The sequence below is a fragment of the Gymnodraco acuticeps genome, unplaced genomic scaffold (genome assembly GCF_902827175.1).
Source record: "Gymnodraco acuticeps unplaced genomic scaffold, fGymAcu1.1, whole genome shotgun sequence".
NCBI lineage: Eukaryota > Metazoa > Chordata > Actinopteri > Perciformes > Bathydraconidae > Gymnodraco > Gymnodraco acuticeps.
Window position 1 is genome coordinate 2723468 of NW_022991091.1, and position 25945 is coordinate 2749412.

Consider the following 25945-nt stretch of genomic DNA (forward strand, 5'->3'; position numbering starts at 1 on the left):
CTGAAATGTAAATCAATTCAAAGTCTATGACATTTTGATAGTGTTTCCACTGCCAAGTGGTATACACAATTGAATCCAAATAGTATTCTTCACATTATCTACATGTATGTTTACATTTATAGTTGTATTGTATTGCTTTTTATTCATATCTATATTGCCATTTGTGCCTCAGTCACTGTTAAAAACAATGATGTAAACAATCAAGTATGTTTCTCCATTCAATGAGTGAGTGTTGCTGTGTTACTTTGTAATGTTACATTTTCTTTTTGAGATATTAAAGGGGACCTATCATGCAAAATGCACTTTAGTACGTCATTTATACATGAAGATGTGTCCCCCGGTGTGTCAGAAAACACAACCCTCTCTCTTTTCCTCCTTACCCAAATCTCTAAAAACGGGGCTGCAATGGATCTGATACAGATTTGAAATTGTTCTGAAGTCAGAAACGGGGAGCTCCGCCTATATGGGCAACTCTCCACCTATCAGGGGAATGAGAGGTTACGTGGCATGGTAACAGCATGGTAACATGACGCTCATGCCTCGCCCCCCTCCTTTGCAGGGGGGCGTGGTCAGCTGCAGTGCATTTGCCACAGAATCAGCCCCATGTGGCCAGTGTCAATGACAATGGCAATAATACAATTTAACCCTCTGGAGTCTAAGGGTATTTTCTCGATTTTTAGATGTTTTCTTAAATCACCTTTTAAATGTATTTCTTCTAACATGGCACCCCATGTGTTACATATCAAAAAGCTCAAAAGCTTAACATTTGACATCCGATTTTCGGAACATCTTCAAAACTCTTGTGAAAACACAAATGTACTCATGTGATCGAATTGTTTTGGTGTTTTAGATTAGGTTATAAAGTCTTAGGATCACAAAAGCAGTGAAATATTTGAATTAAACTGTATATAAATGTGTTATTCATGTCTCAAATGAAAACAAATTAATTTGAATTTTGAGTAAAGGTGTTTATCACTCTACTTTCACCACAGCAGGGACTGAGATACATCAGGACTGAATAATGACTTCATATTACATAACAAGGTTCATGTGATGTGTACAAATACAAATTGAGCATTCAACCTTTTTTTTCAACCAACAATTTATTATAAATGTTTTTTTCAACCAACTATTTATATAAATATAAGAAACTGGAAAATCTAACTATTTACAATATTGAACATCAGAACTTTCAACCAACTATTCATTATAAATGTCAAGACAGTGTCAAGGTCTTTGTCTGTCTTCCAAGACAGTGGGTCTGGCTGCTGTGAAGATGGGGGTGATGGTGCATGGGCTGCTGTGTAGGTGGGGGGAACAAGTGCTATACGAGACCTCCTTGCTGACTGGGTTGAAGGTGATGGCTGTGGTGGAGCCTTTGTGCTGAGGTGTATCTTGACCTGGTGGCAGCCGCAGATGGAGGTGGAGGCAGCTGTAGTGATGCTGGTCTGCTGGTCCAGGTGGTGATGGCTCTGGTGAAGGCCCTTGAGCCACAGTAGATCTTGACCTGGGGGCCGGCACAGATGGATGTTCTGGCTGCTGGATAAACGCCGCCACCTGTAGGCCACTAGGCCCAGACAGCTGTGAAACCTCTCTGTAAAACAAATTAAAATGTAGGACAATAATTACAACTAATTTCATTGAAAGTTCAAGTAAAATGTTGCTCAAGCACAAATAACAATGTACACATAAAAAGAAAGTTTGGGAGGTTGGAGAAGGAGTCTCTCTCTCTCTCTCTCTCTCTCTCTCTCTCCTCTCTCTCTCTCTCTCTCTCTCTCTCTCTCTCTCTCTCTCTCTCTCTCTCTCTCTCTCTCTCTCTCACACACACACACACACACACACACACACACACACACACACACACACACACACACAGGTATTTCCAGTTACTTTACATTCAGTATACAATAACAGGCACACATATAAATAAATCTATGACAAAGTCTCATCTGTACAGAACAGTATGATAAAATAATCGATGGCAAAAACATGTCACTGTAAATGTCTCCGTTGTGGGACGAATAATTGATTAATTTAATCATCTAAACATGTAATCTCACTTTTACACACCAAAATAACGTTAACACAGAGTAAACGTTTGCTAATGGAGGGTCTATTTTGTCCCAATAAAAAGTTCATGACTATCGATAAAAAATATATATCAATAAACCTATTGTTCATTTTCGCGGTATTCCCCACACATTGCCAGTACACTATTACTCAGGGTCGGCGTCATGGGGGGTCATTCGCGGGCCATGCCCCCCCAAATGAGTCACTGTGCCCCCTCAACGCAGGGTGGGCAAGCCTTGCCACTTTGCCGTTTAAAAAAAAAAATCATATAAGTGAAAACGTTTCCACTAAAGGTTTTTTGTGTGAAATACGTCAGAAATAAAGAATACAAATATAAAACACAGCCCGAGCTGTGCTCACTGCTGCTCTCTGATTGGTGTGTTGCTTGACCAACCGAATTAGTGTTGATACTGCAAGGAGACGTATTGTGTGAAGAGAAATTGAAGATGTTGTTTAATTGTTGATATATTTATGATCCACGTCAAGTATTCAGTTTTGGCGGCATTTTTTCAGTTTTTCCAAAGGTCTTCTCATCAGGGCTCTATAAATAAAGAACTACGGCAGATCTGTAATATACAATGCAGCCGAACCGTGTATTACAATGCCGTTATGTGATGGCTTTCAAAGAGAAAAGCAAGAGCACTCGGAATTAAGTATTATTTTATTATTTTAAAATGTTTTCCGGCCGACTCCAGAGTGGTTTTAACAATGAACACTCAGTTTATGGTTTGATCGTACTCTAGTTTGCTGAACTGCTATATGATACGGGATGCATTATATATGATCATAAATAAATAAACAAAATAAGTGTTTGTGCTTAACATTTGTATTAACATGTTGATCAGAGATCCCCTTTTGCCATTCCAGTTGGCTCTCTATAAACTGATATTTAAATAAATGTATTAATGCATTCTGTAGCACTATTCATATACATTCGTCACCCAGCCAGTGCTCAGTAACTCTGTATTGTTTTGTCCATCTTCTCCTTTAGGTCGTAGTAAAAAGAAGGAACATTGTCTGGATAAGGACTTGTACCCGCTCGAGCACAGCGAGACGTGTCCCTGTGATGAGTTTTTGTCACAGCCTTTTGGTAACTGGTCCGCATGCATCCTCCCTGACCCCTCGGCCCCGGGCTCCCTGCAGGGCTGGATGAGCCAGAGAGAGGTGAAGGAGTGCGGCCACGGGCTGCGCTACAGGGCTGTGGCCTGCATCAACCAGCAGGGACACCTGGTTAACCCCTCACTCTGCACAGACTCAGGTAGGAAGCACAGGAGTATGCTGCAGTTACTTGGTATTTTACTGTTTTTGAACTATAATTGGGGCTCACATTGTGTTCTGGATAAGGATTTCTTGTTGGGTGGCTCTGGTTATTTAATTTTGATCTAACAAGTCAGCTGTGAGTCACAGCCCTATTTTTTTAATTTAAAATAAATGGTCAGAATAATCAGAAATGGTGATATTGTTAAAGCCAGATTATGAGATAATACCATTTTAATTATATGACATTGAAATGCAAACTTGTGGATAGGTTTTAATTGAAATGTTTAGGCTGTTTTGTTTAGTTTTAGCACCTTTGTCCTCTTTTTTCTAAGTTGTCTAGAAACTACAGCTGCTTGTTTACTTTAATAATCGATGGATCATTTGAGAAAAAATATTGGCAATGTAATGTAATTGTTAAGGTAATCTTCGATGTAATATTGGCAGGAAATGCTCCTTTCAGTCCCTTAAATATTGACATTTCTGATTTATTATCATATTGAACTGCATATATTTATATTACAATGAAAAACAAGGCATTTACAGACATCACCTTCAAATATGGAGTAAACCATTAGAGACATAATAGGCAGATAAATTGATGATAAAAACAATTGTTAGTTGCTGCCCTACAGGAGACAAACAAAACACTTTATTTATAGAGTGTGCTAACCCTTAAGCAGTCTCACTATGCTGTGTTGGCACACTGTATGCGTGAAACAATCATTAGTCAGGTAATTATCTCCTGGCGTCAGAGAGAGCAAGTCCAAGGTCTGGCGGGGTGCAAGCCAGTGGCATGTCTGTCTGACATTATTAATTTGATCCTCACTGCAGCCGCTAAGCAAGTCTGAATCAGGCTTCCCCTTCCAATGTTCAATTTCAGGCTACATGGTGGAGGTTTGCCACATCCCTTGCCCCCTGGACTGTAAGCTCAGCGATTGGTCAGCCTGGTCCTCCTGCAGTGCTTCCTGTGGCAGCGGGCTGAAGATCAGGTCCAAGTGGCTCAGGGAGAAAGCTTTCAACGGGGGACGCCCATGCCCCAAGCTGGATCTGAAAAATCAGGTAAGGTGTGCACCGGTGCTTATAAAGTATACCCACAGTACAGTACACATTCTGGAAGGTCACTGCTATTGTGACAGCACACAGATATCTATGTTATGAGTCTGTCTTAAAATGAAAATTAGCTCATAATGGAATTTCTTAAGACCCATTGTTAGACTGTCCAACACTTGGTATTATACAGTTTATGGACCTTTTATATTGAGATACAGCAGAAATGACCAAACAAGCTTGAGTTCATCATCCATCTACATTGTTCTTCTTCCCGGATTTGATTGTTTCCGGTGGCTCATATAATTGAATGCAGATGAGGTCTCAGTCCACCACCATAATACATGTAATGGGCAGAGAGTCCATGCTAAATGTGGTAAAATATGCTTGTTATTCTAATAGCGTTAGCACTGCTACTTCACATACATCATTCTCTTACTGGAAACATTAGTACGGTGCATGCTGTAGTTCATTCAAATTATTCACACATCTCCAGTGCGCTCCAGCTCTGTTTCAGTCGCATGAATACACAGTGGCACTGTTGCATTCTGCTCACATTTCAATGATAAGGTTTACCACCCATCTGCCAGTGGGCCTCCTGGATGACCTGTTCATTTTCTGGTGTCTCCAGTCAGACCAAATAATTTGCCTTGCAAGACATGCCCTTTCCTTGGAATTAAAACATGGCGGTGTCAAGTAACAAAAGAAGGGGGGTTTGTGGGCAGAGAGGGAGAAGTGGACAGATGGGAGCGTTTGATATTCCGTAGTCAGATTTTATCCGTAGCGCTGAATATTTTGTGACAGCACACCTCTCTCATGAGGTCACGGTTTAAAGAGGGGACGTGTTTTATGAATGCTGCCTGTATGCCTGAATGGGCTTGAAAGGACACTTTGTTGTAGAGGTCAGTAAGGAGATGAGCATGGCTGTGTGAAAAATATTCCAGTGTGTTCAAGTGGAGATTTGTGTACAGATGGTTAAGTGCCCACTAACAAGGTCTATATGGCCCCCGTAGTAATGCACTGTAATAACCCTCGCCAATGAAATTGGAGCTCGATATTGCCCATGACCTCTTTTATCCTGAGGGTGGACGGGGCCCCATTGTTGACTCAATCAAATTGGCCGTTTATGGAAAATTACACCTGTCCAAAGTGTGGGTGGAAAGATAGTGTAACCTCTACTCTTGTTCAATAAGCATGTTGTTTTATACAAGGAAACTCAACTTCTTGACAGGGTTTTAAAAATAAAACGGGTGCACTTCACAGCTCTATTCACAACTGCTGCCAAGCACTTCATTTAGTCTCTGTTTGGGTGCAGCATGAGAGATATTATTCTCATTCCTAATGGATAGCCACCTCTTTCCGTTATCGCCTGCTGTGAGCTCCTCTTTAGCCAAAGTGTGGCCTCGCTCCCACCGGCAGATGTTTCGCCTCGAGCCCCGGCCAGAAGTGACCGGCTTGACTGAGATGGAATTTACAGTGCGTCGCGACTCATCCTCTCATCACATGGCTGAGTGAGCAAGTAAGATAGGGGGAGAGATAGAGAGGGAGACAACGAGTAAGAGAAAGTGCCACCATTAAAATAATGAGCAAAAATGGCCACAATGCCGAACAGAGTGTGTGGGAGTGAAGTAAATTGTAAGAGTGCTGTTAATGTGGTAGGCCTTAAGATTATATGCAAAAAAACTAAAAATGTAGATGAATAATTCATGTGTCACTCACCAAGAACAATCATTTTGGATCTCTTAGTTCCCTCATATTTGAGTGTTGGGAATAGAATAAATGAAGAACTATATTCCACTGGATTTTTACTCATTCTACTTTAGGCGTGTTTTCAATAAACCCTAAAACCCCAGTACAGCAATTGTCTAATCACAGCTTGGCAACTGTAATCGGCACAGCAGGCCTGTCAACTTTGATTTCTCTAAGTTGTTGAAGCGGTGTGCATTGGGCTGTAATAAGACCTGTTCCGCTCTTTATTAGATTAGGTTACGTTCACCCTCCACACCCCGATACACACCTTTTGTCTTGTAACATTAAAAGTGAAATGTGCTGTTTACACACGCAGAACATAGCATCATAACTTCTGTCTTACTTGGTCAATTATGTGAGCTAAGTAGGCCTGCATTAATTTGTACTTCCTTCGCTTTTATCATTGTACATTTTACATTAAAAGGGAAGCTTTTCAGAAGTAGAAAAGTTAATTAACGAAAAAGTATTCTGAAGGTACAAGTAAATTGATTAATGACAGATTGAATGTGGAATGTCAAATCTCTATTTTAATTTAATAGAGTCAAACTGACGCATCCAATCTATTTCAAAATATAATGTCAAAATATTTGTATTAGAATAAATTGTCTGTTAAACTCCCTGGTGTGCAAGAAAGTTGTTGACTAGAATCTATTTTAATAAAATTAAAATAAAAAACATTTCACAGCTTTTTTTTTTTTCATTTAAAACTACCAGCAAACATCCAATTGCTGATGAAGGGATCTTCACAGATTGATTGGAAAATACAGCTATTTGTAGCCCATATTTTAATAAAGATGCCCTGAGAGACTGCTTCAGAGAGATGTCAATGCAGAACACACAAATGGGATCTATAATTACAGGAGATTTGAATTTCATCAAAAGTCCCACATGAGTTTACCGCCAAATGCTGGGATATCAAGTTGTATATTTCCATATACAGTAATGCAACAGAACTGTCTGCCAGCCACTGTGCCAGGCAGATAGTTATTTTTCATTTTAATAACGCCTGGGGCCTCCACTCTCTTCACACTGGCCCTATTCTATGGAGGAACATCCTTCCTGTCCACCTCAGAGGACCCTCTAGCACAGGGGTGCCCAACCTTTTTTGAACCGAGAGCTACTTTTAAAGTTGCCAGTCTGCCGAGATCTACCAGTCCAAATAGAGAGGCGTAGCCATTACTGACCAGGTAAACTACCAGGTAAATACACACTTCTACTTGTATAAAACTGACTTTTGTACGATTAATACTCCATAAAATACTGCAGATCCTTTATCTTACCTGCTCTTTCTAATCTACACACATACAAGTATTTAACTGAAGTTACACAACAGTGTTGTTGATACAGAGTTGGAGTTTATTCACACGTCACTACAGTGGGTAATGTGACACAGGAAAAAAGAAAAGACTCTGAACCCTTTCTTTGGCATTAAAATTAGGCTTACTAATAAGACAACTCAGATCTCAAGCTACAGGAATCTGTTGCCAAAGTGCAATAAAAAAGTCAACATTAATAGAATCAAACCCTTTTTTTGTTGCATTTTAGTAGAGTATAAAAAGAAATCCCTTTAAAATAGGATGCAAGCAACACTAGTTTCTTAACCTGAATTGATAATAGACTATAATCAATTTAAGTTTGCATTCTTATACCATTTTGTACAATAATTATAATGAATAAGTTCAAACAAAATAAAACTTACAGCTGATTAATAACGGTATCTAACTTGAGTTTTTATCATATCAAAAACCTGTTGAAATGCTACTGTTATTTTTACTGTCCCCCAAAAGCGCGTCGGCACGATAAGATGCTCTGGTAGCAGCCTTGCTCTTGTTGTTGGGCCTGGTGGAAATGGACTGCTGTGCATTTAGCTGTCCTTTCAGGCCCCTCCCCTTTTGGGAGCGTAGGGCAGAATTAGGAGGGAATTCCGTCTCGTAGCGTTTGTGCACTGTTTTGAAATGCCGCTCCTAAATTACCCTTCTTCGATAAAGCTACGCTCGCATTGGAGATGAGAGACAGATGGACTTTGAATTGGAATAGATACAAAAACAATCATCCTCCCACTCGGGGTGAAAATGATATATTTTGGGCTTTTTTGCTTCTGCCATAATTGCGGTCTTGTGTGTGTGCGGACTGTCACTCCTGTTGACACGGACAACCTCAGCGAAATAGTGCCCACTGCCGACCAGCCACGCCCCGACACATGGGGTCTAGCCGGCCAATCACAAAGCTTTGATGCGTTCAAGTGCATTATTCTGGCACAGGAAGATTATGTTATAGGACATTAACGATAAAACAGAATATTGTTGTTCTATTTTTAGACACATCTCGCAATCGACTGGGAATCTCCCCGTGATCGACCGGTCGATCGCGATCGGCTGGTTGGGCACCCCTGCTCTAGCATATGGTGTGTGTGGTTGGAGGTGTGTGTGTGTGAGAGCGGTCTATTTTTGGGTGATGAGCTAGAATGGGACACAGGGGAAAAGCATTTCACCATTCCTCTTTTTCACTTTTTCAAATAACTCAATATTTTTTGGGGGACAAAATGCTCCATACAGTTAAATATCTTAATAATATTCCCTGTCATTATAATTGCATGATTTGATGATTGTTGGACTTTAGCTGCAATGGTCTGCAGCTAGAATGCAGCTGAATCAGTACATCGTCCATTTGTGCTCTAATGTTTGAATCTGCTTTGTGAAGGTCACAGTGGTAATGAAACAAGGCTGGTTGAATAGGATGTTTTGCCTTGATGCTTTCTGTTTCACAGATTTTTGCGTTGTATTAATGCCGCATGGTGTATTGACAGAGAATGAGCTTTGATTGGAGAATAAAGACTCTTTTAATAAGCGCTGTGGCCCTCTGTGCCTTAAAGGTAGGGTAGGTAAGAATGGAGAAACCAGCTCGAGTGCGCTAGAATTTGAAAGTACACAACCGGGAAAAATCTGCCCCTTCCTTCAGACTTCCTTACAGAGCCCCTCCTCCAACACACACAAACGCGCACATGACCAATGAGGGCACGAGATAAGTGTATGCACAGATGGAAGGCTGACAGATACATTTCTCATACTTGCTATTTACAACACTTAGCTAGATTGAGCTCAGAGAAAAATAATGATCAGATAATTTCAGTGTTGTAGTCAAGTCACCAATTCACGAGTCCAAGTCACTCTCGAGTCACCACTCTTCGAGTCCGAGTCCAAGTCCGAGCCACCAAGGGAGAGTCGTAGTTGAGTCCGAGTACAAGTCCGAGTCACCCAAGGAGTGTCCGAGTCGAGTCCGAGTCTACATTACCTGTGTTTGAGTCCGAGTCCAAGTCCGAGTCACCCAAGGAGTGTCCAAGTCGAGTCCGAGTCATCATTACCTGTGTTCGAGTCCGAGTCCAAGTCCGAGTCACCCAAGGAGTGTCCGAGTTGAGTCAGAGTCCGAGTCATCATTACCTGTGTTCGAGTCCAAGTCAAGTCCGAGTCACAAGTCTTCATGTATTAATCTTTGTGGATATATGTGTTGAAATGTATAGCTGCTCCTCTACATTGCTTTTATCCTGTCATGTTATACTAATCTGTCTATTGAACTACTGTGAAGCGAGTTTGGCTACAATTCTTGTAATAGGTGCTCTACAAATATAAAGCTTATTACTAATATTAATATTATTATTGTAAATGACCGTTAATATGTCCAACTATATTTAAAATGAGTTAACTTTTAGAGAAATGATTATATTTGTATGCCAATATTTTTCTATGGTAAAGTTTTCGTTTTGCACTTTTATTTTGATAGTAATACGATCGGGACTCTTATTTTGAAGGAACTTTTACCGGTTAAGATAAAGATTAAGCCCCAGAAAGCACATGGCTACTTAGCATGCAGAATGACTTCATTGTGCATGCTAAGTAGCCATGTGCTTTCGTGTTATCGGCTGAATCTTTATTTATTGATTAGATCACGTTACTCTGATGATAGTGTTCAACACAGCCTATATGTCTGAACTCGATCCTTAGAGTAATGTGTTATGGAGCCTTCTCTTCAATCTTGTTTCCACATAACAAGCATTTTGCGCTGCTCTTTTCCAATGTGGAAGCAGAATGTGTGAAAGCATACAGCATGATGCGGGGTGTGTCCTAGACATGTTTTGACTGGAACAGCGGGGGCCAGTACGTGAACTCGCCTCACAGGTGCACAAGCCAGGATAGAGGACATCAGACTCCAGAGAAAACTTGCTCGAGTCCGAGTCCAAATCGGAGCGTCAATGTCCAAGTCGAGTCCGAGTCATCGTGGGGGGGGGGGGGGGGGGAGGAATTCACGAGTCCGAGTTCAAGTCATCATGCGCAAGAATTCACAAGTCCAAGTCCGAGTCGCGTCAATCAGTGCGCGAGTCCGAGTCGAGTCACGAGTCCCGAAAATCGGCACTCGAGTAGGCCTACCCATCTCTGGATAATTTACAGTACTTAATAATTACGTCACTTTCATGTGCAAACACTTTGTATGATGGGTAACGTGGGTTCAAGTTATGTGTGAAAACACAAGGTAAATGTAAAATATGTTGAATAGAGGTGTTGTGTTTTGGCAGTAATGAATTGCCTCTTTAGCAAACATTGTAATATTAAAATCATAACTAATACAAAAAAGAATCAGCTGCTTAATGGCAAGCCTGTAAACATTAGACATACGATTCCAAAGATGCGCACACCTGATAGTATGCCGCGGCGGTCTAACATGAACATACAACGCATTCCTCTGTCTTGCTCTCAACACTTTTCACCACCTAGCTGCTAATGCCTTCCAACATCCTGATCATGCCACTTCTGAACAGATTCATGAAGGACATAATCATGTGTGCGCTCCACAATCACTGCTGAAGAGCGCATTTTGCGATTTCGAGCAATGACCAATTTAACATGAATGGATGCCCACAAAATGCGCACAACGAGAGACGAGTATAAGTCATTGTTTTTCTTTGTGAGTGTCTATTTGACAAATGCTTTTATTTACCGTATATATTAACATTATCAATTTAAAGTTCCAGAGCTTGCTGCTAGTTCACCAAACTAACCATGTAGTGCTTTTGAGGGGCTTACTTGTACTTATTGGATGTCTTGGCTCAGTCAGCTGGGTGTGGGTGAACTTTGCAAATGTCAGTAAGCTATGCATATGCAGCTGGCTGTTTTTATCAAGGTACTTTGAGATTTAAAGAGCACCTAGAAACAGTCAGATACAGTTAATTCAAGGCATTCATTTGTTGAGGGGTTTATATTCCTTCCACAAAGCTCTCCTTTTAGGCATGTCATTGCATCTAAAATGCTCAAAGACGTCATTGCGTCAATGTGTAACATTTTAAAGTTGGAATGAGGTTTCTGAGTGAAACTATGAATGAACAGTTTGCAGTTGAAGTCGCATGAAGATTTTTTGAAGTCTGAAGAATTTCTCCATTTAATTCATTCATTGGGATGAATTATGGGATGTATCTTTGGAATTATGAAAGTTATGAATGATAAAAGTAATAGCAATCGATTCCCGACCGAGCTGAACGTTTTGATGTTTGAACGGAGTTTCTGCAATGTTCAATGCGGGAGGAGAAGACCGGCAAAATAACGGGCGGAATAATAAGAATAAATAATTTTGTGCGTAGAAGAACAGATAGTTGTAATGCTGTTAACAGCATTCCCACTAAATGATGTTAACCTAAGCATAATCTTATTTGTCACGTAAGTTCACCACTTCCTAGTTATCTGGACCTGCCTCCAGTGCAATATTAAAGGCAAGTAGCAGTGCCAAACACACAAGGTTAAAAATACAGAAAAGCATTGGCACAACCAGGAGGTTTTTAGTGTCCTGCGTCTATTCAAGAACAATTGTATATGTTGACTAGATGAGCATAGACTCTCATGAGGCCGGTCAACGGATGAAGAAAGTTGGTTCTGTCCTGGGATGCTTGTTTGCATCAAGAGTATGTGGGATTGAAAGAGTGATGATCGAGCTATCTTTTAAGTTCAACACCTGCTACCCACTGCGTAGAAGTGCTTCTGGCAGCTCCTCCGGTGATGCTCCATATAGATTACATGAAAGAGACACCTATACCTGCTGTTTGAAGTCTCTACAGCCACTGCTACCCGCATAGACCACAATAACACTGATCACCTGATTATCAGACATGCTTAACGTCCAGGTGTTTTTAACTGCATTTGACTTTTGCTCCCAGTTTGCCTTTAGACATCTGGTAATGTACTCTGCCTCACTAAACACTATCAATGTCTGCTATTATAGGCCTACACAGGACATCTGTCAACAATAACAACACAATAGGCTCTGCTTGATTCCAAATACAAGTCTCTGTTGAGTCACTTACCAATTACATGTTTACTCATTTTAACTATTTCCCTCCACTCTGCTGTGTTTTACTGTAGGCAATCTTGTTCTTTAGGTCATGACCCACCCTTTATGACCATTGGTGAAATAAAAAATGAGGATGGACCTACATTTACTGTACCTTTGTATTGTATTACTTTATGTCACGAGAGAGAAGTTGGCTTCTTTCTCACTGATATAAGGGAGTACACTTTATATATACAGTCTATGTGGGTACCAGGAGAGCCTTGAATGCATTGCTTGGGATCTATTACCATCTTTCATTTCATAAGACTCAACAGCCCATGGCATTTCTATATATTAGATGACATGTATCCCAAATATCAGAAAGAGATAAAAGAGAAACATGTTCTTGTTTTTACGCCCAGGTGCTAAAATTGTCTCTCTCCTTCATTAAGAAGAAATACATTTGGAGCCAACTGCTGATAGAGCTACCTAACCCCCAGTTTCCACCGGGTCCGTCTGCGCCGCGCTGCGCCGCGGCGGTCGTAAGGGTCCCGGCCACTCTAGTCAATGGGTGCTATTCCACCACACGCGCCGTGTTACGGCTCAGACGCGTCCCAGAAGCGTCCCAGAAGCGTCCCAGAAGCGGCCCAGAAGCAGCCCAGAAGCGGCCCAGAAGCGGCCCAGAAGCGGCCCAGAAGCGGCCCAGAAGCGGCCCAGAAGCGGCCCAGAAGCGGCCCAGAAGCGGCCCAGAAGCGGCTCGGCGCAGCGCTTCTCTAAAATTAGGATGAATCCTATTTTTGCCGCGGCACAGCCGTAACATAAGGTCGGGCAGGCAGCCCCCCCTCGCAGGAAGTGGAAAGGTGAGCATCCGGGCCAGGCCCATCCCCCACATATACTAATTTAGCAGACCCCCCTCCTTCATCACAACACCTCCACTACGATACGCACAATGGATGACGAGGTTTTTATCATGGAAGTGGAAAAACACTATTTTATATGATGTAACCAATGCTTACTACAAGGACAACATCAGAAAGGACAAGGCCTGGTTTTTAGTCGCTGCAGTTTATGGAGTGGAAGGTAACAACTACATATTAATGTTTTAAAGTTAATTAATACTTGTAGGTACAGTAAAGAGCCATTCAATAAACACAATTTAAACCTGACACAAAAATAAAACATTTAACTACGTAGCCTACTTACTTTCTTGTAGAAGTACAAATGTCCAGGATGCCTGAATCAATAACAAAACTGTGAGCCTATACGCACGACGCTACGCTTCTGAAACGCTTCTGGGACGCGTCCGGTGGGTTATGGCGCTAGAGGAGGTCGGACCAAAACCGCGGCGCAGCCGTGACGCGGCGCAGACGGACCCAGTGGAAACTGGGGGTAACGACCCGTCCACACAGCGGCATGCGTTGAAGCTTCCAACGCTTCTGCCCATTCACTTTGAATGGGGTGACGTCACTTTTAGCCGAACTGCATCGTGGGAAGCGACACGGAGCGTTGCTGGCGTGGCTCGCTGCAAAAGTTGAGCAATGTTCAACTTTTGACGCCTCGGCAGAAGCGTCAGCCAATCGAATCATATGCCAGTACAAGCTCTAGCCAATCAAACCGCTGCTTGTGTGTCAGGGGCGGGAGATTCATGTGATTGGTTGTTGGTCGAGTGTCAGACACGCCCGCCGGCAAGCGTCAACGCACGCCGCTGTGTGGACGGGCTGTAAGGCCAATGAGGTGTAATTAATGTAGAGCAGTACTTGGGCATGTGTTTTTCTCCCCCTTTAGGCCCAGTTCAAAAAGTGAGGTGTCTCCTTGCATTACAAATCATGCATATTATTAAGGCAGCTTAAAGCACTGTCACCAAGAAAAGGCTTCATTTATGAGCCTCTCGATCTTAGCGTAAAGCCTCCAGACACCCAGATGGTCCACAGCATTTATTTCCGATACAAAGGTTAATCAAAGCTTCTATCTGCTAATTAGAAAACGGTGAATGGGATGCTCATCATGCTCATCATTCGATAACTTGAAGGATTTTTTTTAAAGACACAATTGTTGCCCATTTGCAGTGAATTATGTAATCATTAAAACATGAATAGAATCACCAACCTTTAGCTTTTATTCACATTAATTCAGAAAGAGTAAACTAATTAGAATGTAAGGTTTTTCTAGTAGTGTTTACACCATACATGTTCTTTTTATATTTAAGTATTTACCAAATGGCTGCTTAAGAACCTAGGACATCACTTATTGCATTTTTGACTGCTGTTTTAAAGCCTTGAGTTCTGCAGAGTTGTTTGGAATCAGAAGTGAGCATTTTTGGACAAGACTGTTGATTTGAGCGACAGTGAGACCTGGTGAACCAGCTTAGCTAGGTAGCTTGGTTATCATGGTGCCACACTTAACTTTAACTGGTATCATTTGTGATACTGAAGCTAGCAAATTACTGGTTCTTATTGGAAAGAATGCTGTGGTAGTTATAATGCTAACAATTTATCAATCACAAGGTAGCCATACCCTAACCAAGCTCTGCCTTATTGTCTTATTTACTCTAAATGGGAGCATAATTTACAAAATGATCATCATGATGTATTTAAAAACATTTTAAACAAGTGATTAAGACCATGAGCCTAATAAATCAAGTTATAAGGTCATTTTCTCATAGGCTTCTATACAATCAGACTTCTTTTTGCAACCAGTTGAGTCATACCTTTCTGGACATTAAAAATAATCCAGGTTAAAGCCACTTTCACATAAATTTCACTTTCAGACCCAGAAGTTACTCTTTCTTGAAACGATTAAAATAACGAAGAAATCCCTAAAATACTAGTCTCGAAAGCTAGAGACAGAATAACAGTATACAGTCAGACCCATGGGGCTGGCAAGTGTTGTTGTGACTGAACTGTATTCTGGATTTACCATTGTTTAAGAAAGATTTAATTGGCTATTACGTGATTTAGAGCTCATTCCCAAGTGTGTGTGTAAATATGTGATAAAGACCTTTCACCATTCAAAGTGAATGCAGAATGAAGTGCCAGTTAAACGTCTCTGCTAACGCACTCCTTTCTGGTTCAGCTGTGTCCTGGTAATATAATACAAAGTAAATGAGAAAATGAAATTATTTCAGAGATGTATGGAAATAGCGCTTCATGGTCCATTTCCCTGCAATAGAGTCAACACAGCAGCCCAGGAAGGATGACAGGCATACATCTTGTAAGGCCTCGTAAGGTTCATTGACATTCTTGATGGTAAGTGACCTAGCTGGAAGACTGTAAGAGAGGGAGAGAGTATGACATGTAAACCAACTTAGTCGCTCAAATTAATTTTGGAGCAGTGACGGTCGTGTTTCTCGAGGCTATGGGTGAGTGCTAATGTGATTCTGAATACATGGAAAAATAAAGCTGATATAACATTGCAGGTTCACTGTGAGTGTTGTACAATTGTGCCACTAGGTGTTGCTAACATTTTAATACAAGCCTACAGTACAACAATATTATGCTGTAGATAGATACCAAACATGGCCAGGGTTATTATGCATGCCAGGGAAATTTAGCTTGCTGCCTTATGTCGAACACAGTAAGAGGGTGAGTAGCTCCGTACGCCAAGTTCCACAGAAAAACATCTTTTGATTTTCCCGTAGCATACCATGCTGCTTTGATCTCTTATTTTTTTTTTCGTGGCAGTCGTGCTCCCCTGAGGAGACCAGCTATATTATCCCCCCCAGCCTTAATTCATCAGGAAGTGTTAAGGGATCAGTGTGTCAGCTCGGCTTAAGAGCAGATGACAAACTGAGACTTCTCACTGCCTTGATACAGAGTCTCTTGTTGCTCTGACGTTGTTTTGCGGATTTTGCTATCATATTTTATGCTTTCCAAATGAACGGGTAATTTGACATTTGTTGATACAGTGTGTTGGTTTATTGGATCAGGTTGTTTGTGGCTGCCTTTAATCTTACATGCTCTAATGTAAATCATTTACAGTTGCTTAGATGTATTTTTCCAGCAAAAACTGAGCACATAGTCTTACTCACACAGGCAGCCATCCTAATGGTGGCTTTATGTGTTGGCACATTTTCAACTTTTCTTTTCATGGGTGTACTTGAGAGGTCATCATCACATGGGAATAGACCCACTGTTCCTCATAAGACCCATTGTTTCGAACTCATCCGTGGGCCTTTTGACAGTTATAGCGCGGTCTATTTGAAGTTGTAGTCACACTATGACAGTTAATGAGATTTAACGAAGACTGTGCTCCTCTCTAAGGCTCTCTCTGTTTACAATAATAAGAATGTGCCATTCCTGCAGAGGGGTTGTTGCTGCCTCTCATGTGTCTTTCTGTATGTGTGTTTACTTGTATACATATATATTGTTGTACGCACCAACAGCCTATATTTACATGATGTATGTTTGCATGGAGTTTTTAGCACGTTTGAAGTTGTATTTCGTTTTTCTAAAGAGAAAAAATGTAGAAAGTTTCCAAATAGTGCAATTTACTTTACATGCAATACACGTTTGCTGAGACATTTCAATGCACAGACATTATTTTGCCATTTAAGAACAGGAATTAGGATACTTTTAAGCTGATCCAGGGCGAGTGCATGAAGGAATGAATGAAGACAGATTATATGCTTTGCAGCATACATATAGCTATGACCATTTGTCACTGCATTAAGCTTACCATATTTAGCTTTCTGTGAGACAGATAGACCAGTATCTTAGGTTGTATCATTACAGGCAGCAAACTTAGTTCTGTCTTGGGTCAGAGATTTGATTTTATAAAGTTCCTTTAACTGTGAAAAATTGGTTTTCTTGTCGACAACACAACAATCACTTTTAGTAACCTTGTTTGGATACAGAGCACACCTCCGATATATGCTCATTCGCGCTGACTTCCCTCTCGCCATCTCAAGACAAATTAATTTCTCAGAGTCGCCTTCAGCTGCAGGGCCGGCCATTGCACAGCTGTTGCAACCAACTGCAGCACTTAAAATGAATCATTCAGTTTGGCAAAATATCTCTAGATTCACTGCAAATGATGAAGTATTTCATCCTCTTATACCGTCATTAATGAAACACTCAGCAGCAGAATGCAGTTTTTCGAGAAGAAAACAAATCTAATTTGCGCAAAACTATGCATTGCTGTCACTGCGGGCAAAATCTAAACTAATGATCATATCATTGTTCTTCTCTCCCCTGCCCAACTTCTGGCTTGTCATGCACTGCTAATATGGACATCCACGCAGGCTCAGGTCAGTGCCGTTCATTCTGTACATATACTCTGCTATAGCTAATGAAGACTAAATGCATGTTGGATGTGTCACATACACTCCTGTGACCCTTTTGGTCGAGAAAAATAACATTAGTTTAAAAGAGAGAGTGATACATGGATGTGAAGTGCATTGGGATGATATTTCATCTGCGTATTAACTGGAGAGACTCAGATTGGCATTTTCTAAAGAAGGACTTACTTTACACAATTATTCCAATAGTAGGATAAAGTTTTTGAGGGTGTGCAGAGCCGTGTAATATCATTTTGTATTAGCTATCAAAAGTGTCTAAAGCCGAGCAAAAGAGCAGAGGATAGAGATTAATCGATATTGCTCATTTAACCAATGAGAGATGTTGGTCTACTCTCTATTAGCTGATTTTTTATGATAGCCTATTCATCTTCGTAAATGTGTGCGACCTACTGTAAGATGTACTTCAGTCTAGAATCCAGTACTTCCGTGTCGGAATGCACCGAAAAAACGTTTGACACCTTTTGTGTTATGCCACTATAACCAATGTTGCGAGTGTAATGGTCACATGATTTCTGATTATAGAAATTGCATAGGTGCTCAGTAAAAAGTGTCTGCATTTCAGGGAAGTAACTAGATTATCGTATTGCTTTTTTTGAAAATGCCCTGTTAAGCTGGAATTGTGTTTCTACAGTAGTGGTGTAGAAAGTGCAGAGCATTTGCCAGTTTACCCAACAGGGGCATCTGCAGGGACAGATGGGAGATGATGAGGGTGTGTAATAGGCATCTGTGTGGCCTCTAGGAGAGGGAATACTCAACACTCATTCCCTCTCTACAGTCTGTAGCACACACACACACACACACACACACACACACACACACACACACACACACACACACACACACACACACACACACACACACACACACACACACACACACACACACACACACACACTTGCACACCCATTACAGCTTGTCATAGCTTTTTCCACAAATTGTCCTCTAGAGTATACCTTTTACTGTGGCAGACTGTTACATAAATAGAGAGTAAACATGTGTTTACAGGAGCATTGCGCTAGCTGCTCCCTTGGTAACAGAGCCATGCCAGAGTCACAGGTTGAGAGGGAGGAAGAGAATAGGCTCTACATCCAGCCAACTGCATCCTCGGCTGAAGGGCCTTACTGCCATGGTCATTTTCCTTTCACACATCGCATGCTGTTCCCTCCATATTATACATGGGTCTTATTAAAGTATGAATAGTGTTAGTCATAATACATTTGTGTCCTTTCCTGCAGTGCTCATTTGTAAGTTCAGAGCCCCACTGTGGTAAAAGGTGCTCTTTTCTGGAGTTGAATAATCCTTTTCATTTCTGATACTCACATTATATTCCAACACTGAATGTAGAAAATATCAGGGTCCTTTTCCAGATACAAAAAGGATTACTGGGTAATGTATACTAAACTAACGTCCACAGGGACAAAATGTCATAAAGGGCAAGTGTTTGATTTTGAATACAAGAAGAGAATGCTACCATATGTTGTAATTTCAAGTGGCATGTTGACATATGGTTTCAAGAAAAGGGCAAGAAATGATGCCTTGTTGCTTTTTCTCTTAGTGTTACATTATGTATTGTGTATTATGAAAGTGAAAGTGTCCCAAATATGTTTTATATTCCCCAAAACGTTCTATAATCCCCCATGTGTGTCCTTTTCCTTGTGTGTATGTGTGTGAATTTGTTCATGCGTGGATTTGCATGTACGTGTGCAGGTGTACGAGGCTGTGCCGTGCCACCGTGACTGCGGCCAATATGAGTGGAGGATCGAGCACTGGTCCATTTGTACCATCAACACTGTGGACGACCTGCCAGCCTGCGGGGAGGGAGTCCAGAGTCGCAAGATCAGGTCAGTGAGCGGGTTAGCTTAGTGCGCTGCTAGCCTGGCACCACAACACACACTGGCAACAGTCCTGTAGCTGGCACTCACACCTGTAGCTGGCACTCACACCTGTAGCTGGCACTCACACCTGTAGCTGGCACTCACACCTGTAGCTGGCACTCACACCTGTAGCTGGCACTCACACCCATCCTGACACTTGTAATGCCAGGGGAAAACAAACAGTTGAAACAAACTGCTGCTTACTAATGAGAGTTGTTAGGTTTTCCACAGTGCCTTTTTAGTGCTGTTTAAAATTGCCACAGAGGGAAGCAGTGAAGGTATGTCCTTTTTTCTGCAGGAAACATCTACAAGTGTTGGTTTTGGATTATGCTCCATCAGAGGGTGGGTGTTATTGTGTGAAAAGCAATTTAATTGGTCTTGTTTAGTATAAGCCTACCTTTGAGTGTGAGGTAAATGAGTCCCAACCAACTACCTAGCTGTTGAAAAGGCTTATACATCTGCATTTTGGTAGACCAACAATCTTGGAGTTAGAAATTGCCTCTTATTTTCCACATTTTTTAAATGTGCATACAGTTTGAAACTTAAACACCTGCCTGTTTTTCAGGTTTGTCACATCTTTTAACAGGAAGAGAAAATATGCTAAAAGTGTATCTGATTTGTGATGATTTTACCACACACACCATTATTTTCTAAATATCTAATCTGTTTACAGCCTAAGGTCTAGATTCAATGGTAAATATTACAGTCTGTTTTCATGCAATACTCAGTCTTTTGAAATTAAAAACAAAGTTGCCATTGATGTAGTGAAAAGAGTACTTTTTATCAAAACCATTTCAGTTTTATGCAGCAACATATTTGGAGAGCCTAGACACATTGAAAACAAAATTGTGGAGACTTTTGAAATAAACAACTTGCAAAAACGCAACTGTAGAAACTTATAAATGTGTATGAAAACTCAAAAAAGGACCCAGTTAGGAGTGCCCATGAGACTAGTTATAAAGCTGCATCTGCTGCTCTGCTAGGTGTGTGAGGCAGACTGCAGCAAGTGGGGAGAACAGCACGCTGGAGGACAGTCTGTGTGATCAGGAGGAAACCCCCCCCACAGCTCAGGTCTGCTTCCTGGCCTGCCCCAACGACTGCGTCATGGCACCCTGGGGTTCCTGGACCAACTGCCCTGTGGTGAGTTGACTTACTGTTTCCTTGGTTGGTTGATAGGTTGACGTGCAAAGTGGGATCATTTATTGGTATCATTGAAAACATGTCCAGTGTTATCAGCATAAAAGCGAACACAGTTTTTTCAGAGAAGTTTTTAGTTTTTTTACACATTTTTAAACATCCATGACATTATTGGTGTATTTGAAATAAATATTGTATTTAATATCTTAGTGGGAAGTTATATTTGACATGTTTTTCCATTTTGTCATGTAGTTAAATATTTATTATTTAATTATTTTTCTTTGTTAATATTCAGAAAAGTGAGCTAATTGTTTAAGATACGCTAAAACAAAATGTCTGTCTTTCTCACTTTTTAAACCTGTACATATCATTTCAAATGAATGGGTTGTTGGGCTGCTGGTCATAAGTCATCACATTTCCAGTTTCAACTGGTTTGTGACATTGACATTTGTGATGTTTGTAATTAGACGCCACTCCAATTATTTAGTCTTGCAATAGATTTAGCAATTCAAATGATCAACAGCTGCAGATTAAAACAGTAAAAAAAAACAAGAATGTTTCATAAGTCTTTCTAAAAAATGTAAGGTTAAAAATATTTTTTAATATAGGTTGATATATTCTACATATTTTAATTACACATGATGGAGATGTTTGTAATTGTTACTAATAAAAGTAAATGTTCTTAAGATCTCTTGAGTGTACCAGCAGCTGCTCTGTAACCTTGTGTGGTTTGAAACTGCTCTTTTGGTACTGCAAATGAAATTGAGTGTAATAATGTGCCTCCAATTTTCGATGCCCTCAGTCTTAAACTTAGCACAGGTCGCCCTGTGTGTCCAGCCCCAGGCTACTGGTCACCCGGCCACGTAGGCGTGTTATATGTTTCCTGTCAAACACAACAGCTCAGTGGACCGGAACATTGGAGTCAGAGCAAGAGCAGAGTGGGAAAAAGAGATAGAGAGAGAGATGACTTACTTAGTCCGAGTTTTCTCCACAGACATTTTGTCTCATTCAATCTTTTAGTGAGCAAGCTTTGGCAGACATTTTAACATCAGTAAAAATGAGCCATCTAATGAATTTGCCTATAAAATAATGCTTAAACTGTTCACTAGAAAGCTCATTAAACTGTGACAGCCTTATAAACTGTTACTGGTGATTTGTTTCGACAGTTAAATCAACCCAGAAAACATTTAACACATGTAGTGCAATACAGTGTGTAGAGAGGATGACTTCTGAAGTAGGCAGAGCTCATAAACAAGAATTCAGTCTTGTTTTACAATGAAATGGTACTCAATCAATCAATCAATCAATGTTTATTTATTGTTTATTTTGCTTTAACAATCGATTTTAGGACACTAGGAAGCAGTGAAACTCATACCATAAAAATATGTAAGATAACTTGGGATGTGAGATTTTACACAATGATAATGAAACAATAAAATGTATTTTATATTACAATATACCGAGCCCTTTCCCAATAGAACAAAACACATCAAAGTGAATTTATTCTGCTCACAATTGTCTGCATGAATTGAACCGCAACGGTTTCTAAATCTAACGAAGGCTCTATACATTTATACATCATAGTTTTAATTATAAAACACCACTGGTAGAAGAAGAGTCAAAGGTTAACAGTTATTGCATTCTACAAATGTTCTATAAACCTCACATTTGCAAAACTCCTCAACTAAATCTTTCCATTAAGTACAGAATAAACCCACCATGCTTTCATAGAGAAAGCACCTTTGTGACAACTGTTGAGTGGGTCATTATTCATCAAGACATTAATGCTAATCTTAAAAAGACACATCCTACTTCCTGATGTCCTGGAAGAAACATAAGTGTTTTATTTCGCACACTAACTTTTGTGAACACAGAAATGTTTGGTGTAAAAAGGCAAGTCCACTGTTTTTCTTAATGAACATGGAGTAGTTGTACAGCCCTGGGCCATTCCTGTACTCAGCTGGAATGAGCATTGTGGGATTGTGGGGGTCCGAGGGTGACACAGTAATGCTTAATAACACTAAATGTTTTATGTATGTAAAAGCCAACTGTGTCAATACAAATGCTATTATGGGGGATCGCATTTAGCTGCCATACCCTATAGAATAGAAGCAAAACCATACAATCGATAATAAACCCAGACAGTGCGATCTTTATGGTGAAGTAAACATACTTCATTAAAGTTTTGTTTTTACACAATGTTATTATGTTATGAGTACATATCATCAATACATATTTTTATTGAAATAAGGCTCATGTGAGATAATGCCCTACACTTTCCGCCAAAAGAAACCAAGATTCGAGGCTTTATTGTCATATGCACAGCAGCTACTATGTAGATATGGCAATGAAAACCTGTCCCAGGCTCCTCCAACAATGCAACAGGAATATATATAGGACATAGAACAGATAAAACCAATACAAATAGTGCAAGAAATAACAGAATATAAATAAAATACTACAAGAGAATGTTGTAAGATGTGCAAGTAAATACAATAAAATAGAAATAGTGCAAGAAGAGTCTATATACACGTAAATGAAATATGATATAGATAAATAAATAGCAAGATGCAAACAGATGAATGTTTATGGAGGCACTTTTTTCGGAATTGTATATGTTAATTTAGGAAACAGTATTCAGTAATGTTATAAAACTTATATATATTATATATAATGAACTGAAATGAAGAGAAAACAAATTGCCTACCGTGACCTGTGAGGCAGGAAAACAAAATCCATCAGCTCTCATTACCGGTGTGTGTTTTCATCTTGCAAACATACTGCACATCAGGAGTGAGCGTACTCCCTGTGACACCACTCAGTTTACAGTTTGGAAGCTTTTGCTTTAGCAAATCTTCGCTGTTTCACGGACATCTCTCAGCGAGAGGTTGAGGGCATCATTAGGAGGATGAAGCCCTCCACCTGTGTCCTGGACCCCCTTCCGTCAGCTCTTGTAAAATCGTACATCTGTACCATGAGCCCCATGATCACTAAGATCGTAAACCTCTCACTCCAGGCTGGCCATGTCCCCTCTGCCCTAAAAACCGCTGTCATCAAACCTCGTCTCAAAAAACCTTCCCTTGACCCGGGTGTCCTGGCCAACTACAGACCCATTTCCAACCTTCCTTTTCTATCAAAGGTGCTGGAAAAACTAGTTGCTGCTCAGCTCCAGGACCACCTAAACTCCAACAACTTATTTGAGAAGTTCCAGTCTGGTTTCCGCTCAGGCCACAGCACAGAAACTGCCCTGGTCAGGGTCACCAACGACCTGCTGATGACGGCTGATGCTGGCTCTCCCTCTCTCCTCATCCTCCTCGATCTCACTGCAGCTTTCGACACCGTCGATCACGGCATCCTCGTCCATCGTCTGCACTCCACCATCGGACTCTCTGACTCTCCCCTTGACTGGTTCAGATCATACCTCACCGGGAGAACAGAGTACGTCTCCTTGGGCGAGGCAGAGTCGGGTACCCACAACGTCACCTGTGGTGTCCCTCAAGGATCAGTTCTCGGCCCCACCCTCTTCACACTCTACATGCTCCCCCTTGGCTCTATCATCAGCCGACATGGAGTATCATTCTATTGCTACGCTGATGACACCCAACTGTACCTCAGGATCAACCCTACCTCCTCTGCAGCCCTGCCTTCACCCACACCCACACTCACTGCCTGCCTGGAGGAGATACAGGCGTGGATGAAGCAAAACTTCCTGAAACTCAACAGCTCCAAGACCGAAGCCATTATAGTTGGCACCCCACACCAGGTTCGGTCATCCACCATCACCACCATCACCTTCTCCGGCCAGGACATTACCCTCTCCTCAATAGTCACCAACCTGGGTGTTAAAATGGACGCCCATCTGACCTTTGAGGCCCACATTAAACAGCTGTGCAATAACTCCTTTTATCACCTCAGGAACATCGCCAAACTCCGCCCCACACTCACTCTGTCTGACGCCGAAAAGCTGGTCCATGCCTTTGTCTCCTCCAGGCTGGACTACTGCAATGCACTCCTCATCGGGATCCCTAACAAAATCAATCAATCAATCAATCAATGTTTATTTATATAGCCCAATATCACAAATGTTACATTTGTCTCAGTGGACTTTACAGTTTGTACAAAATATAAGTATGACAATATGACACCCTCTGTCCTTAGACCCTCACATCGTACAAGGAAAAACTTCCGGAGAAAACCCACAGTTTAAAGGGAAAAATTGGAGAAACCTCAGGGAGAGCAACAGAGGAGGGATCCCTCTCCCAGGACGGACAGACGTGCAATAGATGCCGTGTGTAAATTGAAAAGATAATACATTTGCAACATAGGTAGTCCAAATGTTTGGAAATGCATGTGTGTATAATAGGAAGATGAATCCACGAGGATATCCATCCAGGACCTATGATCCAGGACCACAGCCACGACTCAAGATCCAGGGCTCGCGATCCAGGACAGAGGAGCGCAGGATCATCCATGACTCCGGATCCCGGCGTATATAGACACCAAAAAGAAAGACATTTGGGGAAGCTGGGTTAATCGGAACATGAGAGTACACAGGTATAGACAGAGAGAAGGAAGAAGTAAGATGTCCCCCGACAAACTAAGCCTATATCAGCAAAACTAGGGGCTGGATCTAATCAGCCCTAACTATAAGCTTTATCAAAAAGGAAGGTCTTAAGCGCACTCTTAAAAACGGATAGGGTGTCTGCCGCCCCGAACACAAACTGGAAGCTGATTCCACAAATGTGGAGCTTGATAAGAAAAGGCTCTGGCTCCCATTGTACTTTTAGAGACTCTAGGAACAACCAACAACCCTGCATTCTTGGAACGCAATGCCCTAGTAGGACAGTAGGGTATAATGAGTTCTTTAAGGTAAGATGGCGCCTGCCCATTAAGGGCTTTGTAGGCGAGAAGAAGAATTTTAAATTATATCCTGTGTTCTATAGGGAGCCAGTGTAAGGCAGCCAGAACAGGAGTAATGTGGTCCCTTTTCCTAACTCTGGTTAGTACACGAGCTGCAGCATTTTGAATCAGCTGAAGCGACTTGACTGACTTCTTGGTACACCCTGATAATAAAGAGTTACAATAATCCAGCCTTGAAGTAACAAATGCATGGACTAGTTTCTCTGCATCGTTTTGAGGCAAGATATGCCTGATTTTTGCAATGTTACGTAGATGGAAGTAGGCGGTCCTTGAAATTGATTTT

At 41.1% G+C, this 25945-nt stretch overlaps 1 protein-coding gene across 1 annotated transcript in view; it reads left to right on the forward strand.

The window, feature by feature from the left end:
* thsd7ba (thrombospondin, type I, domain containing 7Ba) overlaps positions 1 to 25945 on the forward strand; it is a 176224-nt gene that overhangs the window by 126288 nt on the left and 23991 nt on the right. The window contains exons 14-18 of the mRNA XM_034236864.1: positions 3062 to 3328; positions 4211 to 4389; positions 17675 to 17680; positions 19439 to 19572; positions 20589 to 20745. Of these exons, the coding sequence (XP_034092755.1) occupies positions 3062 to 3328; positions 4211 to 4389; positions 17675 to 17680; positions 19439 to 19572; positions 20589 to 20745 (743 nt within the window). The remainder of the gene's footprint in view (positions 1 to 3061; positions 3329 to 4210; positions 4390 to 17674; positions 17681 to 19438; positions 19573 to 20588; positions 20746 to 25945) is intronic.